This window comes from Entelurus aequoreus, linkage group LG01, assembly GCF_033978785.1.
Source record: "Entelurus aequoreus isolate RoL-2023_Sb linkage group LG01, RoL_Eaeq_v1.1, whole genome shotgun sequence".
Classification (NCBI taxonomy): Eukaryota; Metazoa; Chordata; class Actinopteri; order Syngnathiformes; family Syngnathidae; genus Entelurus; species Entelurus aequoreus.
Window position 1 is genome coordinate 42,927,828 of NC_084731.1, and position 24,476 is coordinate 42,952,303.

Below are 24,476 nucleotides of genomic sequence, written 5' to 3' on the forward strand. Positions count from 1 at the left end.
TTTGTTTTTTTTAACTGCTCACAAACACGTTTAAATAGAGCTGTCTGAGTGGCTTGTAGTTACAACTTTGTCCGCCGTTTCAATATTATTTTGGCGCCCTTGTCTGGCGTTATCAACTCCTACTGCATCCGTGTGGTGCAGACAAGTGAGAGGTGAGAATTTTTGGACCGTTACAATCCCCATTAAAGGGGCTGTTTGCAACATTTACACGGATGGTGCTAACTTTCCAGTGTATTTTACACAGTAAATCCCGCCCTCTTCCGGCTTCTAGGACGTAATGACGCAACTACGTACGTACGTAACACTTGCAAGTACGCAGATGACATGGCCCCGGTAGCCCACCTTACTAACTACATGACACAGTACCAGCAGGAAATGTGGTCCAAACTTTTGCCAAAAGTTCATTAGAGCTCAATATATCAAAATAAAATGAGCTGTGCTACAGACCCAGAGGGAAAACCCCAGAGGGCTAAGCATACAAAGTCTGCTGGTAGAGCAGGTACAGATCTTGGGATTAAGATTGACACTTGCATGTCCTTCTCACAACATGCTGACTCAGTCTACAAAAAGGTAAAATACTTTAATCTATAACAGTGGTGTCAAACGTACGGCCCGCGGGCGATATCAGGTCACAAACCTGCTCAGTGGCCTTGTGGTTAGAATGTCCGCCCTGAGATCGGTAGGTCGTGAGTTCAAACCGACCGGCCGAGTCATACCAAACACTAAAAAAATGGGACCATTACCTCCCTGCTTGGCACTCAGCATCAAGGGTTGGAATTGGGGGTTAAATCACCAAAATGATTCTAGAGCGCGGCCAAAATGGGACCATTACCTCCCTGCTTGGCACTCAACATCAAGGGTTGGAATTGGGGTTAAATCACCAAAATGATTCCAGAGCATGGCCACCGCTGCTGCTCACTGCTCCCCTCACCTCCCAGGGGATGGGTCAAATGCAGAGGGTAATTTCACCACACCTAGTGTGTGTGTGACTATCAGTGGTACTTTAACTTTATCCGGCCCGCGAGATGAGTTTGCTAAATATAAAAATAGAAATGAGCTGTACATTTTTAATGAAACAAAAATGTGTCCACTAGATGTCTTAACAGCGTACATGACTTCAGAGCTATGTGCCTTGTCAACACTTCCGTGTTTGGACACTATGTACTTTCGCTGCTTATGATAGTTACAAAATGTGGATTGTTCCATTCATGTTGGTAATGTAACTTGGGATATTTCTACCCAAATAAATGCTTTTGATAATCTGTACTTTGTGTTGTATTTGTAACACATTTTCTGGGGGGACATAAATACGCTGAAATACTGTGTATCCCCTTTTAACTTCATGTGTGATTATGAATTCAGTCCAAATTCACAAGTTTTGTTCAAGATGATGCTACATATGTACAGAATAAACCACATGATGTCAGTACATCAATTGAGGAAAATTAGTCAATAATAATAACATCCTGTAATGTGATTTTGATATTTCATTTTCTGACGGATTAAAAATTACTTAAAACTGTCAGAATCAATTCCATGTATTTGACTGATGAACATTATCACATAATTTATTCAGAACATATAAATAACGTCAAACCAAGATAGAATATGATTAAAGGGCTGTCAAAGTTAACCTTAATGGCAATAATTTTTTCAACGCGCAATTAATGTTTTTGACCCTCTGCACCATCCGTAGCTTGGGGAAATGTGTAATGGTGTCCAGTTACTGTTGAGCCACAGGCTCGAAAGAGGGACCTGATGGAAATTTCAGAACCACAGCCATGGCAAGTCGTTCTCCGGACAAGACAAGACAATTTTACCTTCAATCGACATCATTGGAGCGAACGCTGCTAAACCAAATTGCTGTTTGGAGTGAGAAGCTTCACGTCAGTGTTTGGATTACAGTTGAAGGAGCCATATGTAATAATTTAATGTCAAGTCGTCATTAAATGGCATATGTCAAAAGGCATTATTAAATCATGTTCTTTTCGAATACCTTTATAACTGATAACGGTAGTTCAGCGGGGATATGCTCATTTCAAAATTAGATTTACAGGCCCGATATATTGTTATTGTTTTCATTTTGATGCCCCACCCTCCACCGTTTAACTAAATTGGAAAGTCTTTGAGTGTGTCACATCCAGGTTGCCAGTTACCCACCGCCACCTTCTTCTAAATACTGCCACAGGTAAAGTTACTAAACATGTCAAACCTTAGTAAATCTAAAAGGTGTCATTACGATTCTCAAGTTATTCATGACAAAGCTGGGCCAGGAACAAAAGGAGGATTTGTGTCGGGGATGCCTTTGAAAGATGGAGACGATTGAAGGCGGAGAAGATTTTTTTCTCCAATCATCCAATTTTCTCCTTGGTAAGTAAGGCATTTACGTTTTCTAACTACTTGTAATAAATGGAAATTGTGTATGTAAACTATATTGTCCAATATAGTCCATAATCTTGTCAAACAAACCTACCGTAGTATGTTTGTGCAACGAATGCTTAAGAGCGAAGCACCATCACACTAATGTAGCTTAGCATGCTAGCCCGGTCAATGACACATCGACATATAGGCTAACGGGGGAAATTTATGCCCGTTAGCCTGTATGTCGATGTGTATTCCAACTGACAGGGCAACATATATTTTTGACAAATAAAACGTATGTGGAAATGGGTAGTGTCAGTGCCTATTTCGTTCTCAATATGCCGACACGCTGAGGAAATGCGTTCCAATACATGTCAAGTCTTTTCTCATACCAATCACACACGTCCGCTTGGCGGCTTCACAATAATAGCGCTACGCTTCACATCCAATCTAACCAACAAAACAACGAAAAATGGTCTTACAAAACGATTATGCTATTCTGTTACTCTGGGATATTTCTACCTAAATAAATGTATTCTGGCAGATTTAAATTAAGTGTATTGTAATGGCAGCAGCAATATGAAGGAGGAAGGCTCTTTGAACAATCTCGCTTCTTCTCTACCACTGAGACAAGGTCTAATACTGCAGGCATGCCACTGCCACTGCCCTCTGCAGCCCACATCAGGTAATTACAGTTCACTACACAATATTACCATTGCTACGGTATATTATTTTATAACCTGTTCTGATTGATAGTCCGCAATTGCAGAATGTTTAACAGGCTAAATATTACATGTTATTAATAAGTATGTAGAGAAGGTTAAAACATTTATGCAGAGATATGAATGCCATTAACTTGCACTACTGTGCAGAAGTTTGGGGCAAAAATTACATAAGGACACTATATCCACTCATCACCCTGCATAAGAAAGCAGTAAGGGTCATTCGTAAGGCAGGATATTGTGATCACACAAATACATTTTTATTACATTAAAACATTTTGAAATGTAAAGATCGTGTGTTACTACAAACAGTACAATTTACATATAAAGCAAAAAAAGTGTAAAGTGGGTAAAGGATTATTGATCATATATTTTATTAAGACCGGTAAGTTTATCATTGTATATATTATAGAAAGCTAGTTCTTTGATTTAGGGTAAGTTTCCCTCCTTACCACTCCTTTTTGTTTTCGAAATAACCTAACCATATTTCATTTTTCATGTGTTTACATAGTGAAATATTTGTTTCTATTTCTGTACCTTACTGTAATGTCAAGATTATTTCCTTTTTTCGATAATTTTTTCTTTTGCTTTGTTTTTAACATGTCCAAAAAAAACTACTCCTACTTCTTCCAACTTGTACCACATGTAAAGTACAGAATACAGAAACATTTAATCATGTTGAAAAAATATCACCTAACATTTTTGACAATCAAAGCATGATCAAAACAATCCACTATCTAGTGTTATTAAAGCATGAAACTGCTGTATAAACATGGAAGTGTAGTTCCTCTCCTTTAATTGCAAGCGCTCCTAAAGCAGGAATACAAATTATGTATTCCTACAAAATACAAAATCTGGCAAGACACCAGCACACTGCAAGTATTTTTTTATTATCTTTAAAAAATTATCAAGGTTTTTTGAAAATTTGGTATTACAACAGTGTGGAGGTCTTGCACCTCCGGGTTCTTCGGACCACTCAGAAGAGACATGACGCTTTTGTGATTTGGTTTATTTTGCAATAAACTTATTGCTCTGCTTTTCAGCAATCGCCTCTCGTGACGGTCTCGCTCTTCGGGTTGTTTTTCAGCCATCCGCTCTAGTCTCCGTCTCGCTCTCGCTCGGGTTTTCTCTCCACCATCCACAACTCCCAACTTCTCCCACCTCTTCCTTCCCGGCTGCTGCCCTTTTATAGAGTGACAGGTGATCAGATAAACGCGGCCAGGTGGACCATCTACGCACCTGTCGCCGATGTCAGAGCCGGCCCCGGCACACCCCGCCTCGCTGCAGGTCCGCAGGCCACGCCCCCTCACAAACTGTTAAACTAACCGTCCGAAGTTTTACTGTCATTATTATTATTACAGTTTATCGTTACATCCCTAGTCCGCACTAGATCCGCATTTTATAACTGTCTATTTTACTTTGTTTATTAAACTTGTATAAAATGTATTAAAATCATCGATATTTGGACATTTCTCCATCGATTCAGCGTCGACCACGTTCTAATCGTACGGTGCGACTCCTTCACCAAGTCTGCTACATATGTTTTTGATTATTTATTTCAATGAATATTATCCACTTCTTTTCAGCACTGTCCTTCACACTCAATTTCTTTGTTCCAATGGTTGGAAAAACAAAGTTATGTGCCTCTCTAGCTTGCAACTAAACCGGATATTTTGTTCAGAGCTCAAGGAGTATGTACCATTGTGGCATTCACTACACAAACCATCGGCGGGGAGGCTTTTTCTTGCAACCTAAAGCATAACAATCAGCAGAGTGACATCTCGCTGAAAAACTCATAAGTTGGGACTCATATCCCAAGGTAGCATTGTGCTCTAATAAAAACGCTTGTGAAATGTGATGGTAACCTTGATTTGACTTTTTTTTAACAGTAAATTCAATAAAAAAGCAAGCAGACTCTACCTTGTAATACAGATTCCCTTTATGCTTTGTTTCAGAGGCCAGACTCAGCTTTTCTTGCAAGTCCATTTCCCAGGATTCCTTAGCCTTGACACAACACACACAGTAGTCAGACGACTGTCTTTAATTTAAGTTTCATTCTGACGCACACTCACCCTTTTAAAGTCTTTGAGCGTAACCTCGTACACAACGTCTTTGTCTGGGTCAATTTTAAATTCTGGTTTTCCTTTATGGCCAAAGCCATACCTGTGAGGAACAAACATAAGTAAAAAAAAAAAGAAAAAGAAATGACATCCGTAATGTCGTAAATACCAACAAACAGCTGCTAGCAAAGGAACAATGCCTGAATGACACGTCGTTATGTTATACTGTAACTTAATTCTGATGCTTTGAAAACACATGTTTCACCTCTTTAGAGTTCAGATTCTCCAGAAAAATACGACTTGAAAGTCTTTGAAGCCTCATTGTGTGTGACGTCAGCAAATCTCATACGATTTGAGCTCAGTGAGCCTCAAGTTGTGTGTTTTACTTACTGTTTTATGTGAGACCACCACAAAAAAAGACCAACAACTCCTACGCAATTGATTGTTACTTAGTTTTTTTATACAGCGGTTAATTAACTTCTTTGAACACTTGTTTGATACTGGCCTCAACTAACAGAACCTCCATTTCCTTCCATCACGCATCATCCAAGAGTGAGTAATGGTTTTTTTTGTATACAGTTGTGGTCAAAAGTTTACCTACACTTGTTTTAAAGAACAATGTCATGGCTGTCTTGAGATTCCAATAATTTTTACAACTTTTTTTTGTGATAGGGATATTGGAGCACATACTTGTTCGTCACAAAAAAACATTCATGAAGTTTGGTTCGTTTATGAATTTATTATGGGTCTACTGAAAATGTGACCAAATCTGCTGGGTCAAAAGTACACATACAGCAATGTTAATATTTGATTACATATCCCTTGGCAAGTTTCACTGCAATAAGGCGCTTTTGGTAGCCATCCACAAGCTTTTGGTTGAATTTTCGACCACTCCTCTTGACAAAATTGGTGCAGTTCAGCTACATTTGTTGGTTTTCTGACATGGACTTGTTTCTTCAGCATTGTCCACATGTTCTCAATGGGTTTTAAGTCAGGACTTTGAGAAGGCCATTCTAAAACCTTAATTGTAGCCTGATTTAGCCATTCCTTTACCACTTTTGAAGTGTGTCTGGGGTCATTGTCCTGTTGGAACACCCAACTGCACCCAGGACCCAACCTCCGTGCTGATGATTTTAGGTTGTCCTAAAGAATTGAGGTAATCTTCCTTTTTTATTTTCATAATACTACCACCACCATGCTTGACGGTAGGAATGGTGTTCCTTGGATTAAAAGCCTCACCTTTTCTTCTCCCAACATATTGCTGGGCATTGTGACCAAACAGTTACATTTTTGTTTCATCTGACCACAGATTGCCCATGTGAGCAAACTTTAGACAAGCCTTAAGGTAGCAAGGGCTACCTTCTTGCATGGTAGCCTCTCAGTCCATGGCGATGCAAAACATGCTTGACTGGACACTGACACCTGTTCCAGCAGCTTCCAATTCATTGCAGACCTGTTTTTTGGTGGTTCTCGGTTTACTCTTGATCATCCTGACCAATTTTCTCTTAGCAGCAGGTGATAGCTTGCGTTTTCTTCCTCATCGTGGCAGTGACAAAACTGTGCCATGCACTTTATACTTACGAACAATTGTCTGCACAGTTACTCTTGGGACCTTATGCTGCTTTGAAATGGCTCCAAGTGACTTTCCTGACTTGTTCAAGTCAATGATTAGTTTTTTTCAGATCTGTGCTGAGTTCCTTTGACTTTCCCATTGTCGCGTTTGTAACAGAGTCTAATGACTGCATCACATGAGCCCTATAAATGGGCTCAGAGAAGTCAACAGGTGTCGTCAATCATAATCACTCACATGAAGTTAAGAGGCCTTGCCATGAAGCTAATTTGATTTGATTGTAACTTTTCTACATCACCAGAATTGATAATGTATGTTGCTGTATGTATACTTTTGACCCAGCAGATTTGGTCACATTTTCAGTAGACCCATAATAAATTCATAGAAGAACTTGGAAACTCAAAACAGCCATGACGTTTTGTCCTTCACAAGTGTATGTCAACTTTTGACCACGACTATGTACTGTATTGTTATTTTATGCGGCCATTGACTTAGGGTAAGACATCGCGCTACAAGGTTTGTGGCTTCCTTCTATCGCAAATTTTTTGAAGGTTCAACGGTCAATTTAAGCGTATTCTACATAGGTTTGGCCTAAATCATTAACATTGCCAGGCCACTAGATAAGAGGAAACCAATCAGAGCGTGCTGTTCAGGTTCATGGCCGCTGATTGACTCAGCCTTAGGGCAGCATTATTTTATTAGATAAAACGAGTATGACTCTGTGGGTGTTATTTCATTTCAAGAGAGCTCCCAGTGTTAAAACATGTAGAAGGTTGTAAACATGTTTTATGCTCTGGTTATAAAAAAGTTTTCCTTTATTGTGAACAATTCCTACTTTGCGGAAATTAATTTAGGAATTACCAAACATGTTCATGCTATGAGGCGCTTTATCGGCTGAGGAACTATAACTATATATATATACATTGAAGCATAATGAATGTCTAAGCCTCTTATGCAGATGGTTAAAATATATTTCTGTTTTATCATCAAAACCCAATGCACAAAACACAGTGCACTTACTTTGGTGATAAGTGAAGTATACAGCACTCTCCCTTCTGCATCTTGTCCATGGCACGGTCAACTCCAAGAGGAACACCTTTATCCTCCGACTCACTGACCACAAAGGTGACATCCCTGGTGTCAAACAATCGGCCGTCGCAGCTTCCCTCCAGATGAACTGATGATGGATTTCAGACACATATATGTACATTTATTATACAGTATTTCCCACTTTAGCAAACGTTTTATGTGAAGTGAAGTGAATTATATTTATATAGCGCTTTTCTCTAGTGACTCAAAGCGCTTTACATAGTGAAACCCATTATCTAAGTTGCGTTTAAACCTGTATGGGTGGCACTGGGAGCAGGTGGGTAAAGTATCTTGTCCAAGGACAACGGCTGTGACTAGGTTGGCGGAAGCAGGAACTCTCAAGTTGCTGGCACGGCTGCTCTACCAACCCCATTATCACAGTATATCTTCTCAAGGTACTTTCAAAAGTAAATTTAGATACACTTTAAAGTAGTCAGTGTACAGATTTTGTACAGCAGTACAACTGTACTATCCGTTGACAATAAGTCCACACAAAAACAGTTTTGCCTAAATACTGCAGCTGGCAACACAAGTGAGCAAGCAGCAAGATCAATTTGTCTGGGGTTGCATGAGTGCTTCCGACAACTGGAGAGCTGTGGTTAACTGAGGGAAATTCCAACGAGTGCTGATGACTTTCTGAAGCAGAGCCTGCCAAAATGCTTGAACAAATCAAGTATGGATTTGGAAGGTCAATGTGCACAAAAATAATTTTCTCTTGGCTGGTTTGTGGCAGCATGTGTGCTGCCGGCACCAGGAATGCGGTTCATTGATGGAAACACAAATTTTCAACAGGTAAAGTGACATTGTGAAGCAAGTGCTTGCTTAAGAAAAGACTGATATTTGGACACAAATGCAATTTTTATCATCAGAATGTCATCCAGGAATCGTTTTACTCGACCTATTTGCACAAAACTTGGTAAGTTTTATTTTGTTATTTCAGTCTGGATTTTTGCTAGCAAGCACACCAGATTTAGTTTCCTCACTCATTTTTGTACTGACATATGTATTGATTTGATCATTGACCGTATAGCGGATAAGGTAAAAGCACTTTTACGGTCAAAATAAATTGCAAGATTAATCTAAGTGTGTTGATTAATGCAATAATATTTTGTAATTAATCACATGAGTTAACGCGTTAATTTTGACAGCCCTAATTTATACTAATAATATCTCCAATAAACTTGTGTCTAATAGGAAATATTGGGGGAATATAACTGAAATGTGTGGCTCTAATTATCCATCCATCCATTTGATAATAAAACCATTTTGTCATATTAAAAGTAAAGGCAGGCAAAGTGCTCAATAAAACAAACTAAAATATTTTAATGTACATTAAGGACAGTCAAAATAAATAATAACAAAACAACAAAACTACCCTCCAAAATAAAATATGATGTGTTTATAAGGATGCACACAGGTATACAGTCTGAGTTTAGCTAGCAAACATTGATAAAAAAATAATAGTTCTCGCAAGTCCATATTTGTGTTGTAACAAGCTAACTATCTTACCAAGGTGAGTTTGAGACCACATCCTCAAAATGTCCGACATGCCTCAGCTTTAAATGTTACCGCATCACAGACATACACAAAAAAAGTCTTAAAGTCTGTACATTGTACAAAAAGCAGCAACAATAGAAAATATGGCAAAACGATAAAGAAATATGTTATATTAATACATATACGTGTACGTATATATATATATATATATATATATATATATATATATATATATATATATATATATATATATATATATATATATATATATATATATATATATATATATATATATATATATATGTATATATATATATATATATACATATATATTTACATATATATGTATACATGTGTACATATATACATAAACATACATATATACACGTATATACATATACACATATATGTATATATGTGTATGTATATACACATATGTTTTTATACATATATATGTACATATATGCATATATATATATACACACATATACATTTACATATATACACATATATATACATATATACATATATATTTACATATACATACATAAATATACATATATATATATATATATATATACATATACATATATATACATACATATACATATATATACATACATATACATACATACATATACATACATACATATACATACATATACATACATATACATATTATATATACATATACATATATACACTGTGCAAAGCTGGCAGTCCAAAAAGATTTCCAGCCTTCTTTATCAGTGTTGTGTTCAGACTCGGCCTGCTGGCTGCAAAGGCCGAACATTGGGTTCCAGGACCAGACAAAGTGGAGCCTGGGCGTTAGCACCAAGTGTCAACATATTTCTTTGTACAATCATAATATTGTGCCTAACTGGAGTTGTCGAGATTACCCCCTTCACTCAGTCACCGTGATGTAATAGGGCCATTTCCTAATAAATAGAGGAGGCGTGCGGGCTTTTTCTTTAGAACGTAGTTTGGATCTGTAACTAGAGTACGGCCCAAAACACGTGTCTCCTCAAGCTAAATTGAACTCTGTCTCTGCATGATTCCTTGCTTCTTGTCTGATTAATAGATGTCATCAGTGTATGAACTTGACTATTATATATATATATATTATATATATATATATATATATATATATATATATATTATATATATATATATATATATATATATATATAATATATATATATAATATATATATATATTATATATATATAATATATATATATATTATATATATATAATATATAAATATATATATATATATATATATATATATATATATATATATATATATATATATATATATATATATATATATATATATATGTACATATATACATATATATACATGTATGTATTGTTACTTTACATGCATTTAGTCCAATGCCGCCTCTTGTTTGGACACCCCTGGCGTACAGTATATCATCATGAATTGACACAAAATGTGTCATAAATGCATTTAGTCCAATGCCGCCTCTTGTTTGGACACCCCTGGCGTACAGTATATCATCATGAATTGACACAAAATGTGTCAAGGGAGGATTTACCTTCGACGGTCGCTCCGTCATTAGGATTTAAGTAGTTGTCTCCTTTGACTTTGATCCTTCGTACGATGCCGCCATCTTCTGTCAGCGTCTCTCCTTCGAACTTGAGCAGCTCGATCTGTGTGGACGCAAACAAACAGTGTTAAAGGGAACAATTTCAGGGAAGGAAAAAAAGCCTTCCAGTGGGCATAGGAAGGTGTGGTGTGGGAGGACAAAACTCTCATACATACAAAAGAACTGTAGGAGTTGTCACAAAAGAACAATTGCAGAAAGTCAAAATATAATGTTTTGGTCCTGGTAGAGTGTATTACTGATTCTGCACGTATATTTATAGTATAAAAAGTCAGCATCAAGGTGGACTACAGAAGATGCTCGCTCAGCAAAGTCGTTATTCCATACCTACCTCAAATATCACTGAAGAGTTGGGAGGAATTTTGTCAGAATTTCCAGTGGAACCATAAGCGTACCCTGGCTTACACAGTATAGTGCACACCTCGCCTCTCTGCATGGATAGAACACCAATATCCCAGGCTTTGAGGACCTGTCCTGTTGACAAAGAACATTTTGATAATTAACATTAATTAACAATTATGTTGAGACTCACAACATAATAGATAGTAAAAAATAGAGAGCATGAGAATGTATATTGCACAATATTGCAGCAACAAAACCAATGTTGTGATTAGGACCAAACTACTCAGTCACCATTAATAGCACTGATGAGTTGAAGTTGAACAATACTAGTACTATTGTTGAACACTACTCAAAAAATGTTGAAGAGTGCAACAAATACATATGCATGACTCACACCAAGAATTTTAGGGTGCATGCCGAGGTAGATAAAGCTGCTGGATACTAACCACTATGGGTATATTAAGTTATTTAGACAATGTAAATGTAAGGAATAGGATAACTAGCTATAGAGCAGAATTTCTTTATCGTTTGGCAGTGAGCACCCACTAAAAAGATCTGTTTCTGAGCTGTGTTCCATATGGTACGCAGTTGTAATACACTTTTCCACCACTTGTAGCCGTTATGACATTCGGAAGACTGAAAATAAGCCGGGGGTCTGGGGGTCACAGGTCCCCAGCCATGTTCAGGGCAGTGCCTTGGTGGGGGGACAAGGCGGGCAACCCTACCCCAAAGCTCCTGGTTTTTCAGCAATTGAACATGCAAAAATTTGCATTAAAAAAACACCACCATTTAAAGATGTTTTAGTGTTTAAAGAATTGAAAAATTATCAACATACTTTACATAAATACATACCCCATTCATCCAAAGGAATCACTATGTCTTTTTCAGTCATTATGTTATTTAGTCACTACAGTAATTACAACTTGTGTTCACATCCACAGGAACCACATGGGTTAGCCTACTCTATACAGTATTTACAACCTTATTAGTGTTCACTTCACAGCCACAGATGGTTCATCCAGTTATTTTGGTTCATTCACACATTACTTTGGCATTTTTGCTTTGATGGGTCTTACGTGAGCGTTCCTGGCAAATTTCTGAGCAGCTTGCATTTTCCTTTTTGTCTCTGCTTTAGCGGATTCTGCCTTGGATTTTATAGCCAATTTCTGTCTCTTCGACTCTCTCTCCAACTAACTGCTCCAAAAGCAAAAATCATAAAGAGTAAAAACAATGTTTATTCTATTAGCTAACTTCCTGATTCTGAATGGCCATTTGTGATTTATAGCATGAAATAACAAATATCTTTCAGTCATTATGTTTTATGTTTCATAATGATTCAACTATTCAATGTCAAAATATAAACAGTAGAAATAATTTAACAAAATGTCAGCTACTGTCTTGTTCTAAAACACCAATGAAAATGAAATGTAGCATTTAGACAGGCTATACTGTAGCAAAAGTCATCACATGTCTTCCACAATCATGTGTGTTCTTAAATGTGTATTCCACGTCTTACATGTCGAGAGGAGTTTTGATTTGGGCTTACATGGTAAACAACTAAAATGAATGTCTTGGACATTGTTTTATCCAGACGCATACATTTGTCCAAATGTGGCCAAGTAGACACATTGTGGGTTTCCTGGACGCCATCTACATCGCTAAAGAAAAATCTAAGGAAGAGAATCCCTCTGCCATCTTCCACTAGTTTTTTTAAATATATAAATCGCCCGCTTGAATATTCCCTCTTCTCTTTGCCAACTCCCTCGTCGTCATTTGTGGTGTACCGTGTCTGTTGTGATTGCCCTTACTGGTTTGATGACCCGCCCTATCTTGCCTCTGATTGGCCTGTCCATAATGTTTTGCCCAAATCTTAACCAATCGTGACTCATCATAGTAAACAAACCAACCAATCATGGATTATCTTATTTGTAAACCAACCAATCATCATTGATGTTTCCCGTATATTTTGTCCCCTGCCCGTGGAGATGCTTCGCAACGTAGCCTCGATAGTTCATCATTTTTAATGGAAAACCGTACTTTTTACCATTGTAAACCGGAATGGATTATCAAAAACCGTACTCATTACGGGTAGGGATGATGCTCGAAACAGATTTTCCCGGTTGTTTGATAAGAAAAGAACCGAGTCCTCGGATCGAATCCCTTTTTGAGAACCGGTACCTGTTATCGAGACCACTATAGTAAAGAAAAAGAGTTGGTTCTTTATTCAAATCCCTGGGAACGAATCCCGTCCCGACAAGAAATGCCCCGTAGGACATCACAAGAAATGACGTCACATAGCTCAGTCATTTGTCACGGTGGGGTGCAGCGTGCTGCGGTTCGGTCTCCCGGGACGCAAAACTGACGGCTCCGGACGAAAGCGTGCAGGTAGGAGATGATTTATATCTCATAAATCATACACATTACAACAGACAGGAACAAAACAAAAGGAAAGTGTGCCTTTCGCACGAGAAGCTAAAGCAAAAACTTACTTAGCACAGGAATACTAGAAGCTAAGGTAACTTAGCACAGGAATCATGAGCTCGAAAACCAGAATGCCAATGTAACTGTTGCAAATGCAAACAATAAGGCCACGACGAGTGACCGGAAAAGGCAGGCTTAAATAGAGTCTCTGATGAGCAACAGGTGTACGTACAAGGCAGGTGAAAATCATAAGTAACCATGGTGACTAAAACAAACCCCCGAAGTGCACAAAACAACTAAGGAAGTCCAAAACAAACAGAACATAACTAAACAAAACATGATCCGACAAATATATACATCATTTACTGACCTTTTTATAATAAAATATCTGTGAATTAGTATATACGTCAGTTTTGTAATATGTAATTAACTAATTCAGTCATTATTAATATACTGAGATGAAGAATATATTATTTTCAATAAGGTTGAAAGTATTTCTCATAATTCTTCTTCTTTGTACTTTGTAAGCACTATTCATTTGAACAACCTCTTAAACTGGATCATATCAGTACAATGTTTAACTTCTTTACTTAATCCATTCCATCATTTAATTCCACATCATTTTAGCTGTTTGCAATTTTACCAAATCATCGAACTTTAATATTTTTGACTCAATAAATAAAGTGTTTGTATGTTCTCTATATCCAACATTATGTATCTGTCTAATTGATCTTTTTTGTAACACGGTTAACGAATGTAGCGCACATTTGTAGTTATTTCCCCACATTTCTGCACAATAACTCAGATATGGTAATACTATAGTAGCGAGCAGTAGAGAATGTGAAGTGATTTGTTAAACCAAATATTGTGTTTTTTTCCATATAGAACAACCTCGATAACAACTCGATAAGAGAATCGATAATGAATCGGTTCGATAAGATGATTCGATAGTAGGCTCAAACTCGATAATTTCTTATCAAACATCATCCCTAATTACGGGAAACCCGTAGTTGTTGGCAGGTATGGATCAAGATTTTAACACACATTCTAGGTCGGAAAAAATAAAGAAAAACTGAAAATATTATTTTATATTTTTACAGCGATAAAAAAGACGGATTTCCAACTATATACGGAAAAATCACATGCCTGAGAAGAATTCTGCAGTTAAAGTCATATATAAGTTTCTTAAAGGGGAACTGCAATTTTTGGGAAATTTTGCCCAATAATTTTGATAAACAAGAACATATGTATTTTTTTCATGCATGCTTGCTCATATAAAAATGTAAATAAGAGTCAGCTAACAAAGGAGTCAATGGGAACCTCTCTATTGCTCCTGTAAATCTGACTAAAAAAACATCAAAAAAGTGCCCACAATACGCCATTTACATTTTGTGACCTGAATATTAACCAAAAAGCGCTACCGTTAAGGACCTACTTTTAGCAGCGCATTGATCATAGAGAGGTAAGTCACTTCTGCTGCTATATTGACATTAGCTAGTAAGCTGATTCACCAGGGTAAAAGTTAATTATAAATTATAAATCATGCCTCTCACCTGGATAGTACAGGATTGTGGCCATAAACCGAGAAGTTTGTCAACACAAGAGAGACGAGTGAAAGACAAGGGAAAGACAAGGGAAAGACGTTCGTTGTGGCACATTTTTGTTAACACTTTGTGTGGATTAGCAAATTATTCGTCATCTAAATGGTAATATCTAAACATCCCATCAGTCGACATTTCACTGAGAGCAGACCTTGTACAGTAGGGGTTTGTTTTATTTTGTTGTCTCTCATGAAGTCTGCCATGAATAGTAGTCAGTGTTGTTGAAGGAAAAAGCGAACGTTGTGATGAGTCTATGAAATGAATGCAATGAGCAAAATATGTAAATAATACATTTTATTAAAAATGTGCCTGTTACTGCATTACATATAAACTTAGTGTGTATGTAAAACCTCAGAGGTGATTGGGTGTTTTTTAGAGAGCGCTTAATAGGCAGAATAGAGCGACTTCAATTAGCTCCATTGTTAGCTGAATTTTAGTTATGCATAAAAAAAGAAAAACCTGTTTAAGCGCAAAAATTATGACTAAAGTGGTGAAACTGTCTTTTCATTTGCACGTTTAATTTCATTGACAGTTAAGATATATTTATCATTAATTTATTTATTTTAGTACAACACATACTTGTATGTAAATAAATGTTTTGTCACTTATATCCCTTATGCAGTATATTTGGTTAGTATTTATTGTACTAATCAGCCTGACCTAAGCCTAAGGTTTATGTGTTCAAAAAACTGGTACTTTGTAATTAACACATGGTTTCATAACATTTGATAAGGCTGTATACTGTAAGCAGGGGCGTCACTAGCTTTTAAGGACAGGGGGGGCTTAGCCGCAGGATGCGAGCGAACGTAGCGCACAAAACTTCACAAACGGCTAACAAAGACTTAGAAATTATTCATTGTTATTATTATTATTTCAGTCTGTTTAGTTTCAATCTGTGTTCAGTACAACAACAAACATGGGTTTGCACAGTGACATTTTGTTTACAGCATCAACAAGAAACAATTACTTGCATGCTCCTTCAAGATACACTGAAACACAATGAAAGTCACGGCATTAGCCTCTGTTATTCATTCACAACATAGAGGCTAATGCCACCACTTTCGCTCACAATACAATAATTGTTTGTTCCCAAATATTTTGAAGTTGAACAGATTACATTTTGGGCACATGTGTGACTAAAATGGTTGTAAATTCAAGCCCTGGAAATATTACTTAATTACTTGAATTAAAGTAATATCTGGATCGGGATAATTTGGCTTGTATATAATATATTTATATATATATATATATATTATGGCAAGCCGTTAAGGAAATTAAATATATATGGAAGTCTGAATAGAAATGAGAAACATTTATATAAACTGTAAATAAGAAAGACTTAGTCTGCTGATCTGAAAAAGAGCCAAAGCTGTCAAAGAGCTGAGGGACCATCTTCAAAGTGCAATGCTGAAACAAATAATGCAAACAATAAAATGTAACTTCCAGGGCTTGAGACTAATGTAGTCCCATCGTCCCGGGGACGGTAAAAAAAATGCACGGGACGAAATTAAATGCTCCCCGGGACGATGGCTTTTAACCATTTTTTTTTCATTTTCTTTTTATGTATTTATTCATTTTACATTTTATATTAAATGTCTTGGTTTTTCCACCCTCTGAAAATCCTATGAAATGTTTAACAAGCCATCCTATAATAATACAACAGCTATTAATGTAATAATACAATAAAACAATACAATAAAACAAATATATTTAATGATGTTTTTTTCATTATTTTAACAATAGGCTAATGTATATTACTTTATATAGATTATACAAGTAACACAAAACTTAAAAACTACATTATTTACAATGGCAGACACAAGGTTCTTGTTCTGCGGTGCTGTGTGCTAATGTGCTTCGTACACCTGCAGGACCGCAAGCAAGGTCGCAGAGAAAATGCGGACAGGATTTTGAGTGATGTGGGCATTTTCTATATGAACAAGTGGAATGGATTGGATACAGACGCACTAAAGGGGCTCTCTACCTTACACTATGAAGTGAGGGGAAACTGAGTGAATAATGACAGGTTATATGATTATTTATTTAAACTGATATTCGGGCCACTTTATAATGAATATGTCGGCATGTATTTGTAAAAAAAAAAAAAAAAAAGATTTTTTTTTTTTAACACCAAATTATTTAGGGGGCTTAAGAACATTTTAGGGGGGCTCAAGCCCCCCTAAAATAGGCCTAACAACGCCAATGACTGTAAGTAGGTAAATATAATTATTCAATACGTAAGTAAGATTACTGAATCAGTGTTAATATTTGAATGAAAAGTTGGGCCGTGAGGTCAAAAAGGTTAAGAAACCATGCTTTAGAGAATAATTATTAAAGCGAGAGCATGAAATATATATTGCTAACACTACACACATTAAACTTCTATTATTGTTAGATACCACAGCATTGCGGGGGCTTTCACATACACTACTGTATTGCTATTTGACTATATTCCTATAATGAAAGTTTTTATATATATATATATATATATATATATATATATATATATATATATATATATATATATATATATATATATATATATATATATATATATATATATATATATATATATGATATCTATCCAGCCATCCATTTTCTTCCGTTTATCCGAGGTCAGATCGTGGGGGCAGCAGCCAAAGCAAAGAAGCCAAGACATCCCTCTCCCCAGCCACTTCGTTCAGCTCCTCCCAGGGGATCCCGAGGCGTTCCCAGACCAGCTGGGAGACATACCGTATTTTTCGGATTATAAATCGCTCCGGAGTATACGTCGCACCGGCCGAAAATGCATAATAAAGAAGGAAAAAAACATATATACGTCGCACTCGAGTATAAGTCGCATTTTTGGGGGAAATTTATTTGATAAAATCCAACACCAAGAATATACATTTGAAAGGCAATTTAAAATAAATAAAGAATAGTGAACAACAGGCTGAATAAGTGTACGTTATATGACGCATAAATAACCAACTGAGAACGTGCCTGGTATGTTAACATAACATATTATGGTAAGAGTCATTCAAATAACTATAACATACAGAACATGCTATATGTTTACCAAACAATCTGTCACACCTGATCGCTAAATCCGATGAAATCTTCTTCCTCGTTGTCGCTCCTGGTATGCGCCGCTTCCTTTCTTTCTGCTGCTCGGTCGCCGTTTTCTGCTGCATATTTCACTACGTCCAGCTTGTAATCTGCAGTATATGATTTCCTTTTCGGTGCCATTTTTGTTCAGCCCTTCTCAGTATTTATAAGTTACCGCCAATGTTGAAATGATCTATTTTAATAGCTACGGACATGGTAGCAGTTAGCATTCCATGACCCACAATGCACTTCACCAATGACGCACAATGCACTTCTGCCATGACCCGCCCCCGCCGAATTCTTTATTGGTTGACGTGTGTGTGATGATTGCTGACGTGTGTGTGACGATTGCTGACATTTGCTTCGTCTCTTACGCGAATGAGATAAATAATATTATTTGATATTTTACGGTAATGTGTTAATAATTTCACACATAAGTCGCTCCGGAGTATATGTCGCACCCCCGGCCAAACTATGAAAAAAACTGCGATTTATAATCCCCACACTTTGCATATCATTTGTTTTTTGACAAAAATGTCATACAGTTTTGGTTATCGTTAGGCCAGACATTGCGCGTAACAAACTTGTCCATTTTTTTGCGTTGGAGTGAAGTGCCCAAACAAAGAATCCCATGTGTTGATGACTTCGTACAGTACTTTTTTTGGAGCAAAACTGCAAAATAATCCACCATGGAACCAAAGAAAGTTGCGAGTGCTCACACCTTTGAATTCGGGGAAGGTGGCGTCCTTTGCCCTTTTTGCTCATCACAATCTTTGCCAATAGTAGCAGTAGTTTATTTCATGCTTACAAATTTACATCATAATTGTTTACAGTTCAATATATAGTAGCAAAGTTTACTTACTCTTACCCCTATTTTATATCTCAGCAATTAAATGTGTTCAAAAACAAGATAAAAGTATTCAATAAAAGTAAAACTGTTATAAAATCTTACATACATTTCATTCATTATTTATATGTATTTCAAATTTAATTTCTTCATGTAAAACTGTAACATCCATCAAATGCTTTTTGTGGTTATATTTTGGGGAGTTTGGAACGTATTAAAGAGACTTACATTATTGCTTACGGAAAAAATATTTGTATGATTCAGTTATCTGATTACTAAGGAAAACAAAGTACTACTGTAGTTCTTTGAGAAGCAAGTGGAATAACAAAGGAAAAACTAGCCTACCCTTGCCAACATTGAAGGAAAAAGACTCCTTGCGATCTCTGCTGCAGTCAAACTTCTTCCCAGTGAGGAGTTTTCCAGTGTAATGGATGGTCACTTTGTCCCCAATCATTGGGGACTCTCCATCTTGTCCCTGACGTTTCACAAGCTGCGAGTAAACACAAAAACCTATCAGTCAATCTGATTTGAAACATTTTTTTTTAAAACAATACCTTGATTATTCCTTGGTCTTTTTTAGGCGTGACATCAACGCCCTTTGTAGCAAACTCAGCTGAGGCTGCCGGCCCATCCATAGACAGATCCTGATCAGTGGTCATGTCTGCCTGTGAGCATCACAGTGACGCTGGAGAACTTATTGACGTCCTGATGCGCCCAATTTGCTGTGACAAAAGGAAATCAACCATTAATAAATCAATCTACCGTAAATTACGGCTTCTTTTTTCCTACACTTTGTGCCCTGCAGCTTTTTTTCCCAGCTGGAGTTCTGTCCTCCAGCCGCCGTTCCTACTCGTATGGATTCTTCATTCATCACTCCATGCAACGTTTGTAAGTTTTATAGTACACCTAAAAGTTGTTATACTTACTAAACCGTCCCGTGTGTGATGTCTTTGACTGTTTTCATGCATATTTGTATGTGCTATAGTAATGCAATGATGCTAGCGTCATTCGCAATAGCTAATATGCTAACATGTTTACTAGTGTCTGTTAGTATTGTTAACTTAAAATGGCATTCTTTTTGTGTTGTTTCAGTTTCACAAATTCCAGAGTAAACTCACCAAGACGTCACCCTGGAGTTTGTTTAGCTAATTGGAGAGCTAGCTTCCGCAGCTAGTGGGTCCATGACGATGACTTCGGTTTTGTTTGATCAGCTGTTTTACTGCCGTGTTACCGACATCATTTGGAAACAATTCAGGTATGTGAATACACATTTTCTTTCTTTGTAAGTAACTCATTACACAAAGTATTTATCTGCGGCTTATAGTCCGATACGGCTAATATTTGGAAAAAAATGTTTTTCCTATAGTTTAGTGGGTGCAGCTAATATACCGGTCCGCTCTATAGTCCGGAAAATATGGTAGTAATTTGTGGGGCTTTATGGTTCTGGAAAATCAAAGATGTCAATCGCAGAGCTCCATAATTCACACAGCAAAGTATATTCTCCGTACGACAAAAGTCAGTATGTACTAGGGATGTCATGATAAGAACATTTCATATCACTGTTATCATCATGCTCAGAAAGTACTCATACACACAGACATCTTCTGACCAAGGTAATATTTTATAATAACTAAAATAAATAGACACACTGTTAAAAAAAGCCATTATTTTGTTTGTTCAGTTTAAACTCTGTTTTATCGGCTAAGGTTTTATTGTTTTAAATATTGGTTTGTACTGTAGCACTTTAAAATGTATTTAAATGAAATGTGTTTAACAAATAAAATATATTATTATCATCTATTATTTTTGGAAGGCTTTGCGGCGCCCTAGCCTGTTCAATGCATACTCATCAACAGTTGCATTTCACAATATGGGAAATTTCCCTCACAAATCACTTTTAAATCAATAGATGGATAGTACTTTATTGATTCCTTCAGAAGAGTTCCCTCAGGAAAATTTAAATTTGAAAGAAATGAAATAAAATATTAAAGGTGTTATACTGCAGTGGTGCCCAACCTTTTTGTAGCTGCGGACCGGTCGACCCTTGAAAATGTGTCCCACGGACCGGGGGTGGGGGGGTTATGTTTTATTTTATTTATTTATTTTGTCATAAAGAAATGCAATCATGTGTGCTTACGGACTGTATCCCTGCAGACTGTATTGCTCTATATTGATAAATAATGTATATATTGTGTTTTTTATATTGATTTAATTAAAAAATATATATATATATTTTTTTGTGCGGCCCGGTACCAATCGGTCCACAGACCGGTACCGGGCCGGAGCCCGGTGGTTGGGGACCACTGTTATACTGGATTTGAACATTTATGCATGTCCACACGACACTGTCTTTAACCATTGTGCCATCATCTCTAATGACAGCCAGGTCCTCTAGTTATCTAGTTCAATGTAAGGCTTCCTTGTGAGGAACTATAAATATAGCATGAATGAAAGTATAAAAAATACTGGGTACCTTCACAGCGCTTATAATTGAGAAATGTTTTATGCATATAATTTCTCCATTGATGTTACAGAAAGTATGAGAAAGTGTGAGCTGCTGTCGGCTCTTCTTAGTTGAAGATAAAGGTGTCCTATTTGTCAAGATATTTACACAAAGTTAGAATTTTCCATCATATTAATGTCCAGCCAACTCTCTCGTGTTGTTATATTGATAGAATTTAGTGATGTGCGGATCGATACTAAAATATCGATACCTCCGATATCAGATCTTTATGCTCTAGCATAGATTCTAAAATCAAAATATCAATACTTCAGTTATTTGAGATAATGTAAATAGATAACAGGAACACAGTGTAAAGTAGGGGTGTAACGATTTGTTTTAACAACGATTCGATACGATTTAGAACTTGTGGTTGCCGACACGATTCAGGACCGATTTTATTTTTTTTAGAAGGATACAATCCGAAACGATTAGGTGAGTTGAAATCAACTAGCAAAAAAGTTAAACCAGTGTGACTGTGAAATAAATACTGGATACTGCAAGTGATATGAACCCATATTCCTGTTTCTTCTCAAAAAACAAAACAAATATACATTCAAATATTTGAATAAAGTGCAACCAACACTATGTTGAATTAACAAAGTGTTACTACTTTTCCTTTTGTTTTTCAACATAAATATAATACAATATTAATATAAAAAATAAGGTGCAGCCAACATATTTTCAGAATTATCAAATGTGCAAACAAATATTTTCAGATTAAATGAGCAGGGTTTTTACCTGTCACTGCTCTCATTTTAATCAACACGTAACATCTTAACGGAAGTGACAGTGGACAAGTTTGGGCATCACACAGACCAAACGGTCCAGTGTGTAATGAATTGGGTGTTCAGTCATTATATAACTTTTTCACTTTTTCCAAAAGACTAAAATTATTATGTTCATTACACTGTTTCTAACCTTCTGTCTCAACCTGGTGCGTCGGCGAACTTGCTCCGCTGTCACTTCCGTTTTGTCTGTCGCACCATTTGTGGTTTAAAGTTGTGGCATTATATAATTGTGTTGTTTGTCTTTGTTGTGGCTTTTGCAATCGTGCTGTAGCTTTAAGTTTTTTTGTTGTCAATCCATTAATCAATTTCTACCGCTTATCCCTTTTCGGGTTGCGGGGGGCTGGAATCCCAGATATCCTAACAATTATTGATATTGTCTTGTTGCGTTTGTATTTGTTATGAACTTTCTTGACCACCGCAGGTACCAGCCATTTTTGTTTTGATGATGCCACAGAAGGGCAGAAAAACTTTACATTTAACGTCCTTATAAACTTGATATAAAGTCTGCTGTTCTTAAATTCAATGTTTTCTTTTTTTAGTATCTATAAAATCGATATACCTTTTAAATCGATATCTATATTCCGGAAGGCCAACTTGCCAGCCACAGATCAGTAGTTGAAATTAAAGAATATAAATCGATCTATCAATATATTGATCAATTGTTACAGCCTTAGTTTAGTGTAAAGCAGGGGTCACCAACCTTTTTGAAACCAAGGGCTACTTCTTGGGTACTGATTAATGCGAAGGGCTACCAGTTAGATACACACTTAAATAAATTGCCAGAAGTAGCCAATTTGCTTAATTTACCTTTAACTCTGTTATTATTAATAATTAATTATATGTATCTTTGTGGAAACACTAATGATCTTAATGATTTCTCACAATAAATATATATAGAAACAGATAAATATCAATATGCAACACTTTATTTTTATATTTTCTCTAAGTGCACATTTTTCAAATTGAACATTTTCAAATGATCACTTCTAAGACAGTCTTGTGAAATCACAATATCCCATTTTAACTAGCTAGCCACTAACATTTTTTAACAAATCATGAATTACTTTGCACCATGTTTGTACAAATAATAACTCATGTAAAATACAAAAGTAAAATCTCAAATTTTTAAATCATGTCACACTTTGAACTGGACACCAAATCTGTTATCTGTTTCTTTGTCAGTTAGTGGGAAGCCTGGCATTGCATGCTGTTAACTAGTGTGTTGTACTCTGGTGTGTAACTTGACACTGCAACACTGAGTGAGTCTTGCAGATGTGCATCAGTGAGGCGTGTTCTGTGTTTGTTCTTGATGAAGTTCATGTCAGAAAAGGCTGATTCACAAAGATAAGATTTTTCCTCATTGTTTGCGGAACCTTCTTAATCTTTTGGACATATTTTCACAGCAATCTGGCCTTAAGCTTAATTATGATAAATGTAAAATATTAAGGATCGGAAATCTAAAGGGAACGTCCTTTCGAATGGAATGCAAAGTGCCTGTTTTGTGGACAGATGGACCAGTTAACATACTTGGTGTTGTTGTCCCAAAAAATCTGGAATATCTAGGCTCAGTAAATTATGATAATCGACTAAGAAAGCTGGACAAAATTATGCAATTATGGAAAGGGAAATCCCTAACCTTGTATGGTAAAATGTATATTGCCAACTCGTTAATTATTCCTCAATTTATTTATTTGTTTTTGTCATTACCAGCTCCATCACAAAACTTTTTTAAGATTTATGAGCGGAGGGTCTTCGATTTTGTCTGCAACGGCAAACCAGAAAAGATTAAAAGAAAGGTTTTGTACAAAGAGTATGAATATGGGGGCCTGAAACTTCTCAACCTTGAAGCTATGTGTCTGTCTTTAAAAGCATCAATTGTTCCAAAGATGTATTTAAACATTGAGTGGTACACAAATGTCCTGTTGGATAAAAAACATGTACTGTATCAAAAGAAATT

General features: G+C 36.4%; 1 protein-coding gene across 3 annotated transcripts in view; it reads right to left on the reverse strand.

The window, feature by feature from the left end:
• The window catches only part of fkbp5 (FKBP prolyl isomerase 5), a 69,043-nt gene that overhangs the window by 12,009 nt on the left and 32,558 nt on the right, over nucleotides 1-24,476 (reverse strand). For all 3 annotated transcript variants that reach the window (XM_062051159.1, XM_062051168.1, XM_062051148.1), the window contains 7 exons: nucleotides 19,783-19,950; nucleotides 19,574-19,718; nucleotides 11,262-11,404; nucleotides 10,862-10,976; nucleotides 7,734-7,890; nucleotides 5,156-5,246; nucleotides 5,004-5,087 (listed from right to left, as the gene is read on the reverse strand). In XM_062051159.1, coding sequence (XP_061907143.1) covers nucleotides 5,004-5,087; nucleotides 5,156-5,246; nucleotides 7,734-7,890; nucleotides 10,862-10,976; nucleotides 11,262-11,404; nucleotides 19,574-19,718; nucleotides 19,783-19,887 — 840 coding nt within the window. In that variant the 5' untranslated portion in view covers nucleotides 19,888-19,950. The remainder of the gene's footprint in view (nucleotides 1-5,003; nucleotides 5,088-5,155; nucleotides 5,247-7,733; nucleotides 7,891-10,861; nucleotides 10,977-11,261; nucleotides 11,405-19,573; nucleotides 19,719-19,782; nucleotides 19,951-24,476) is intronic.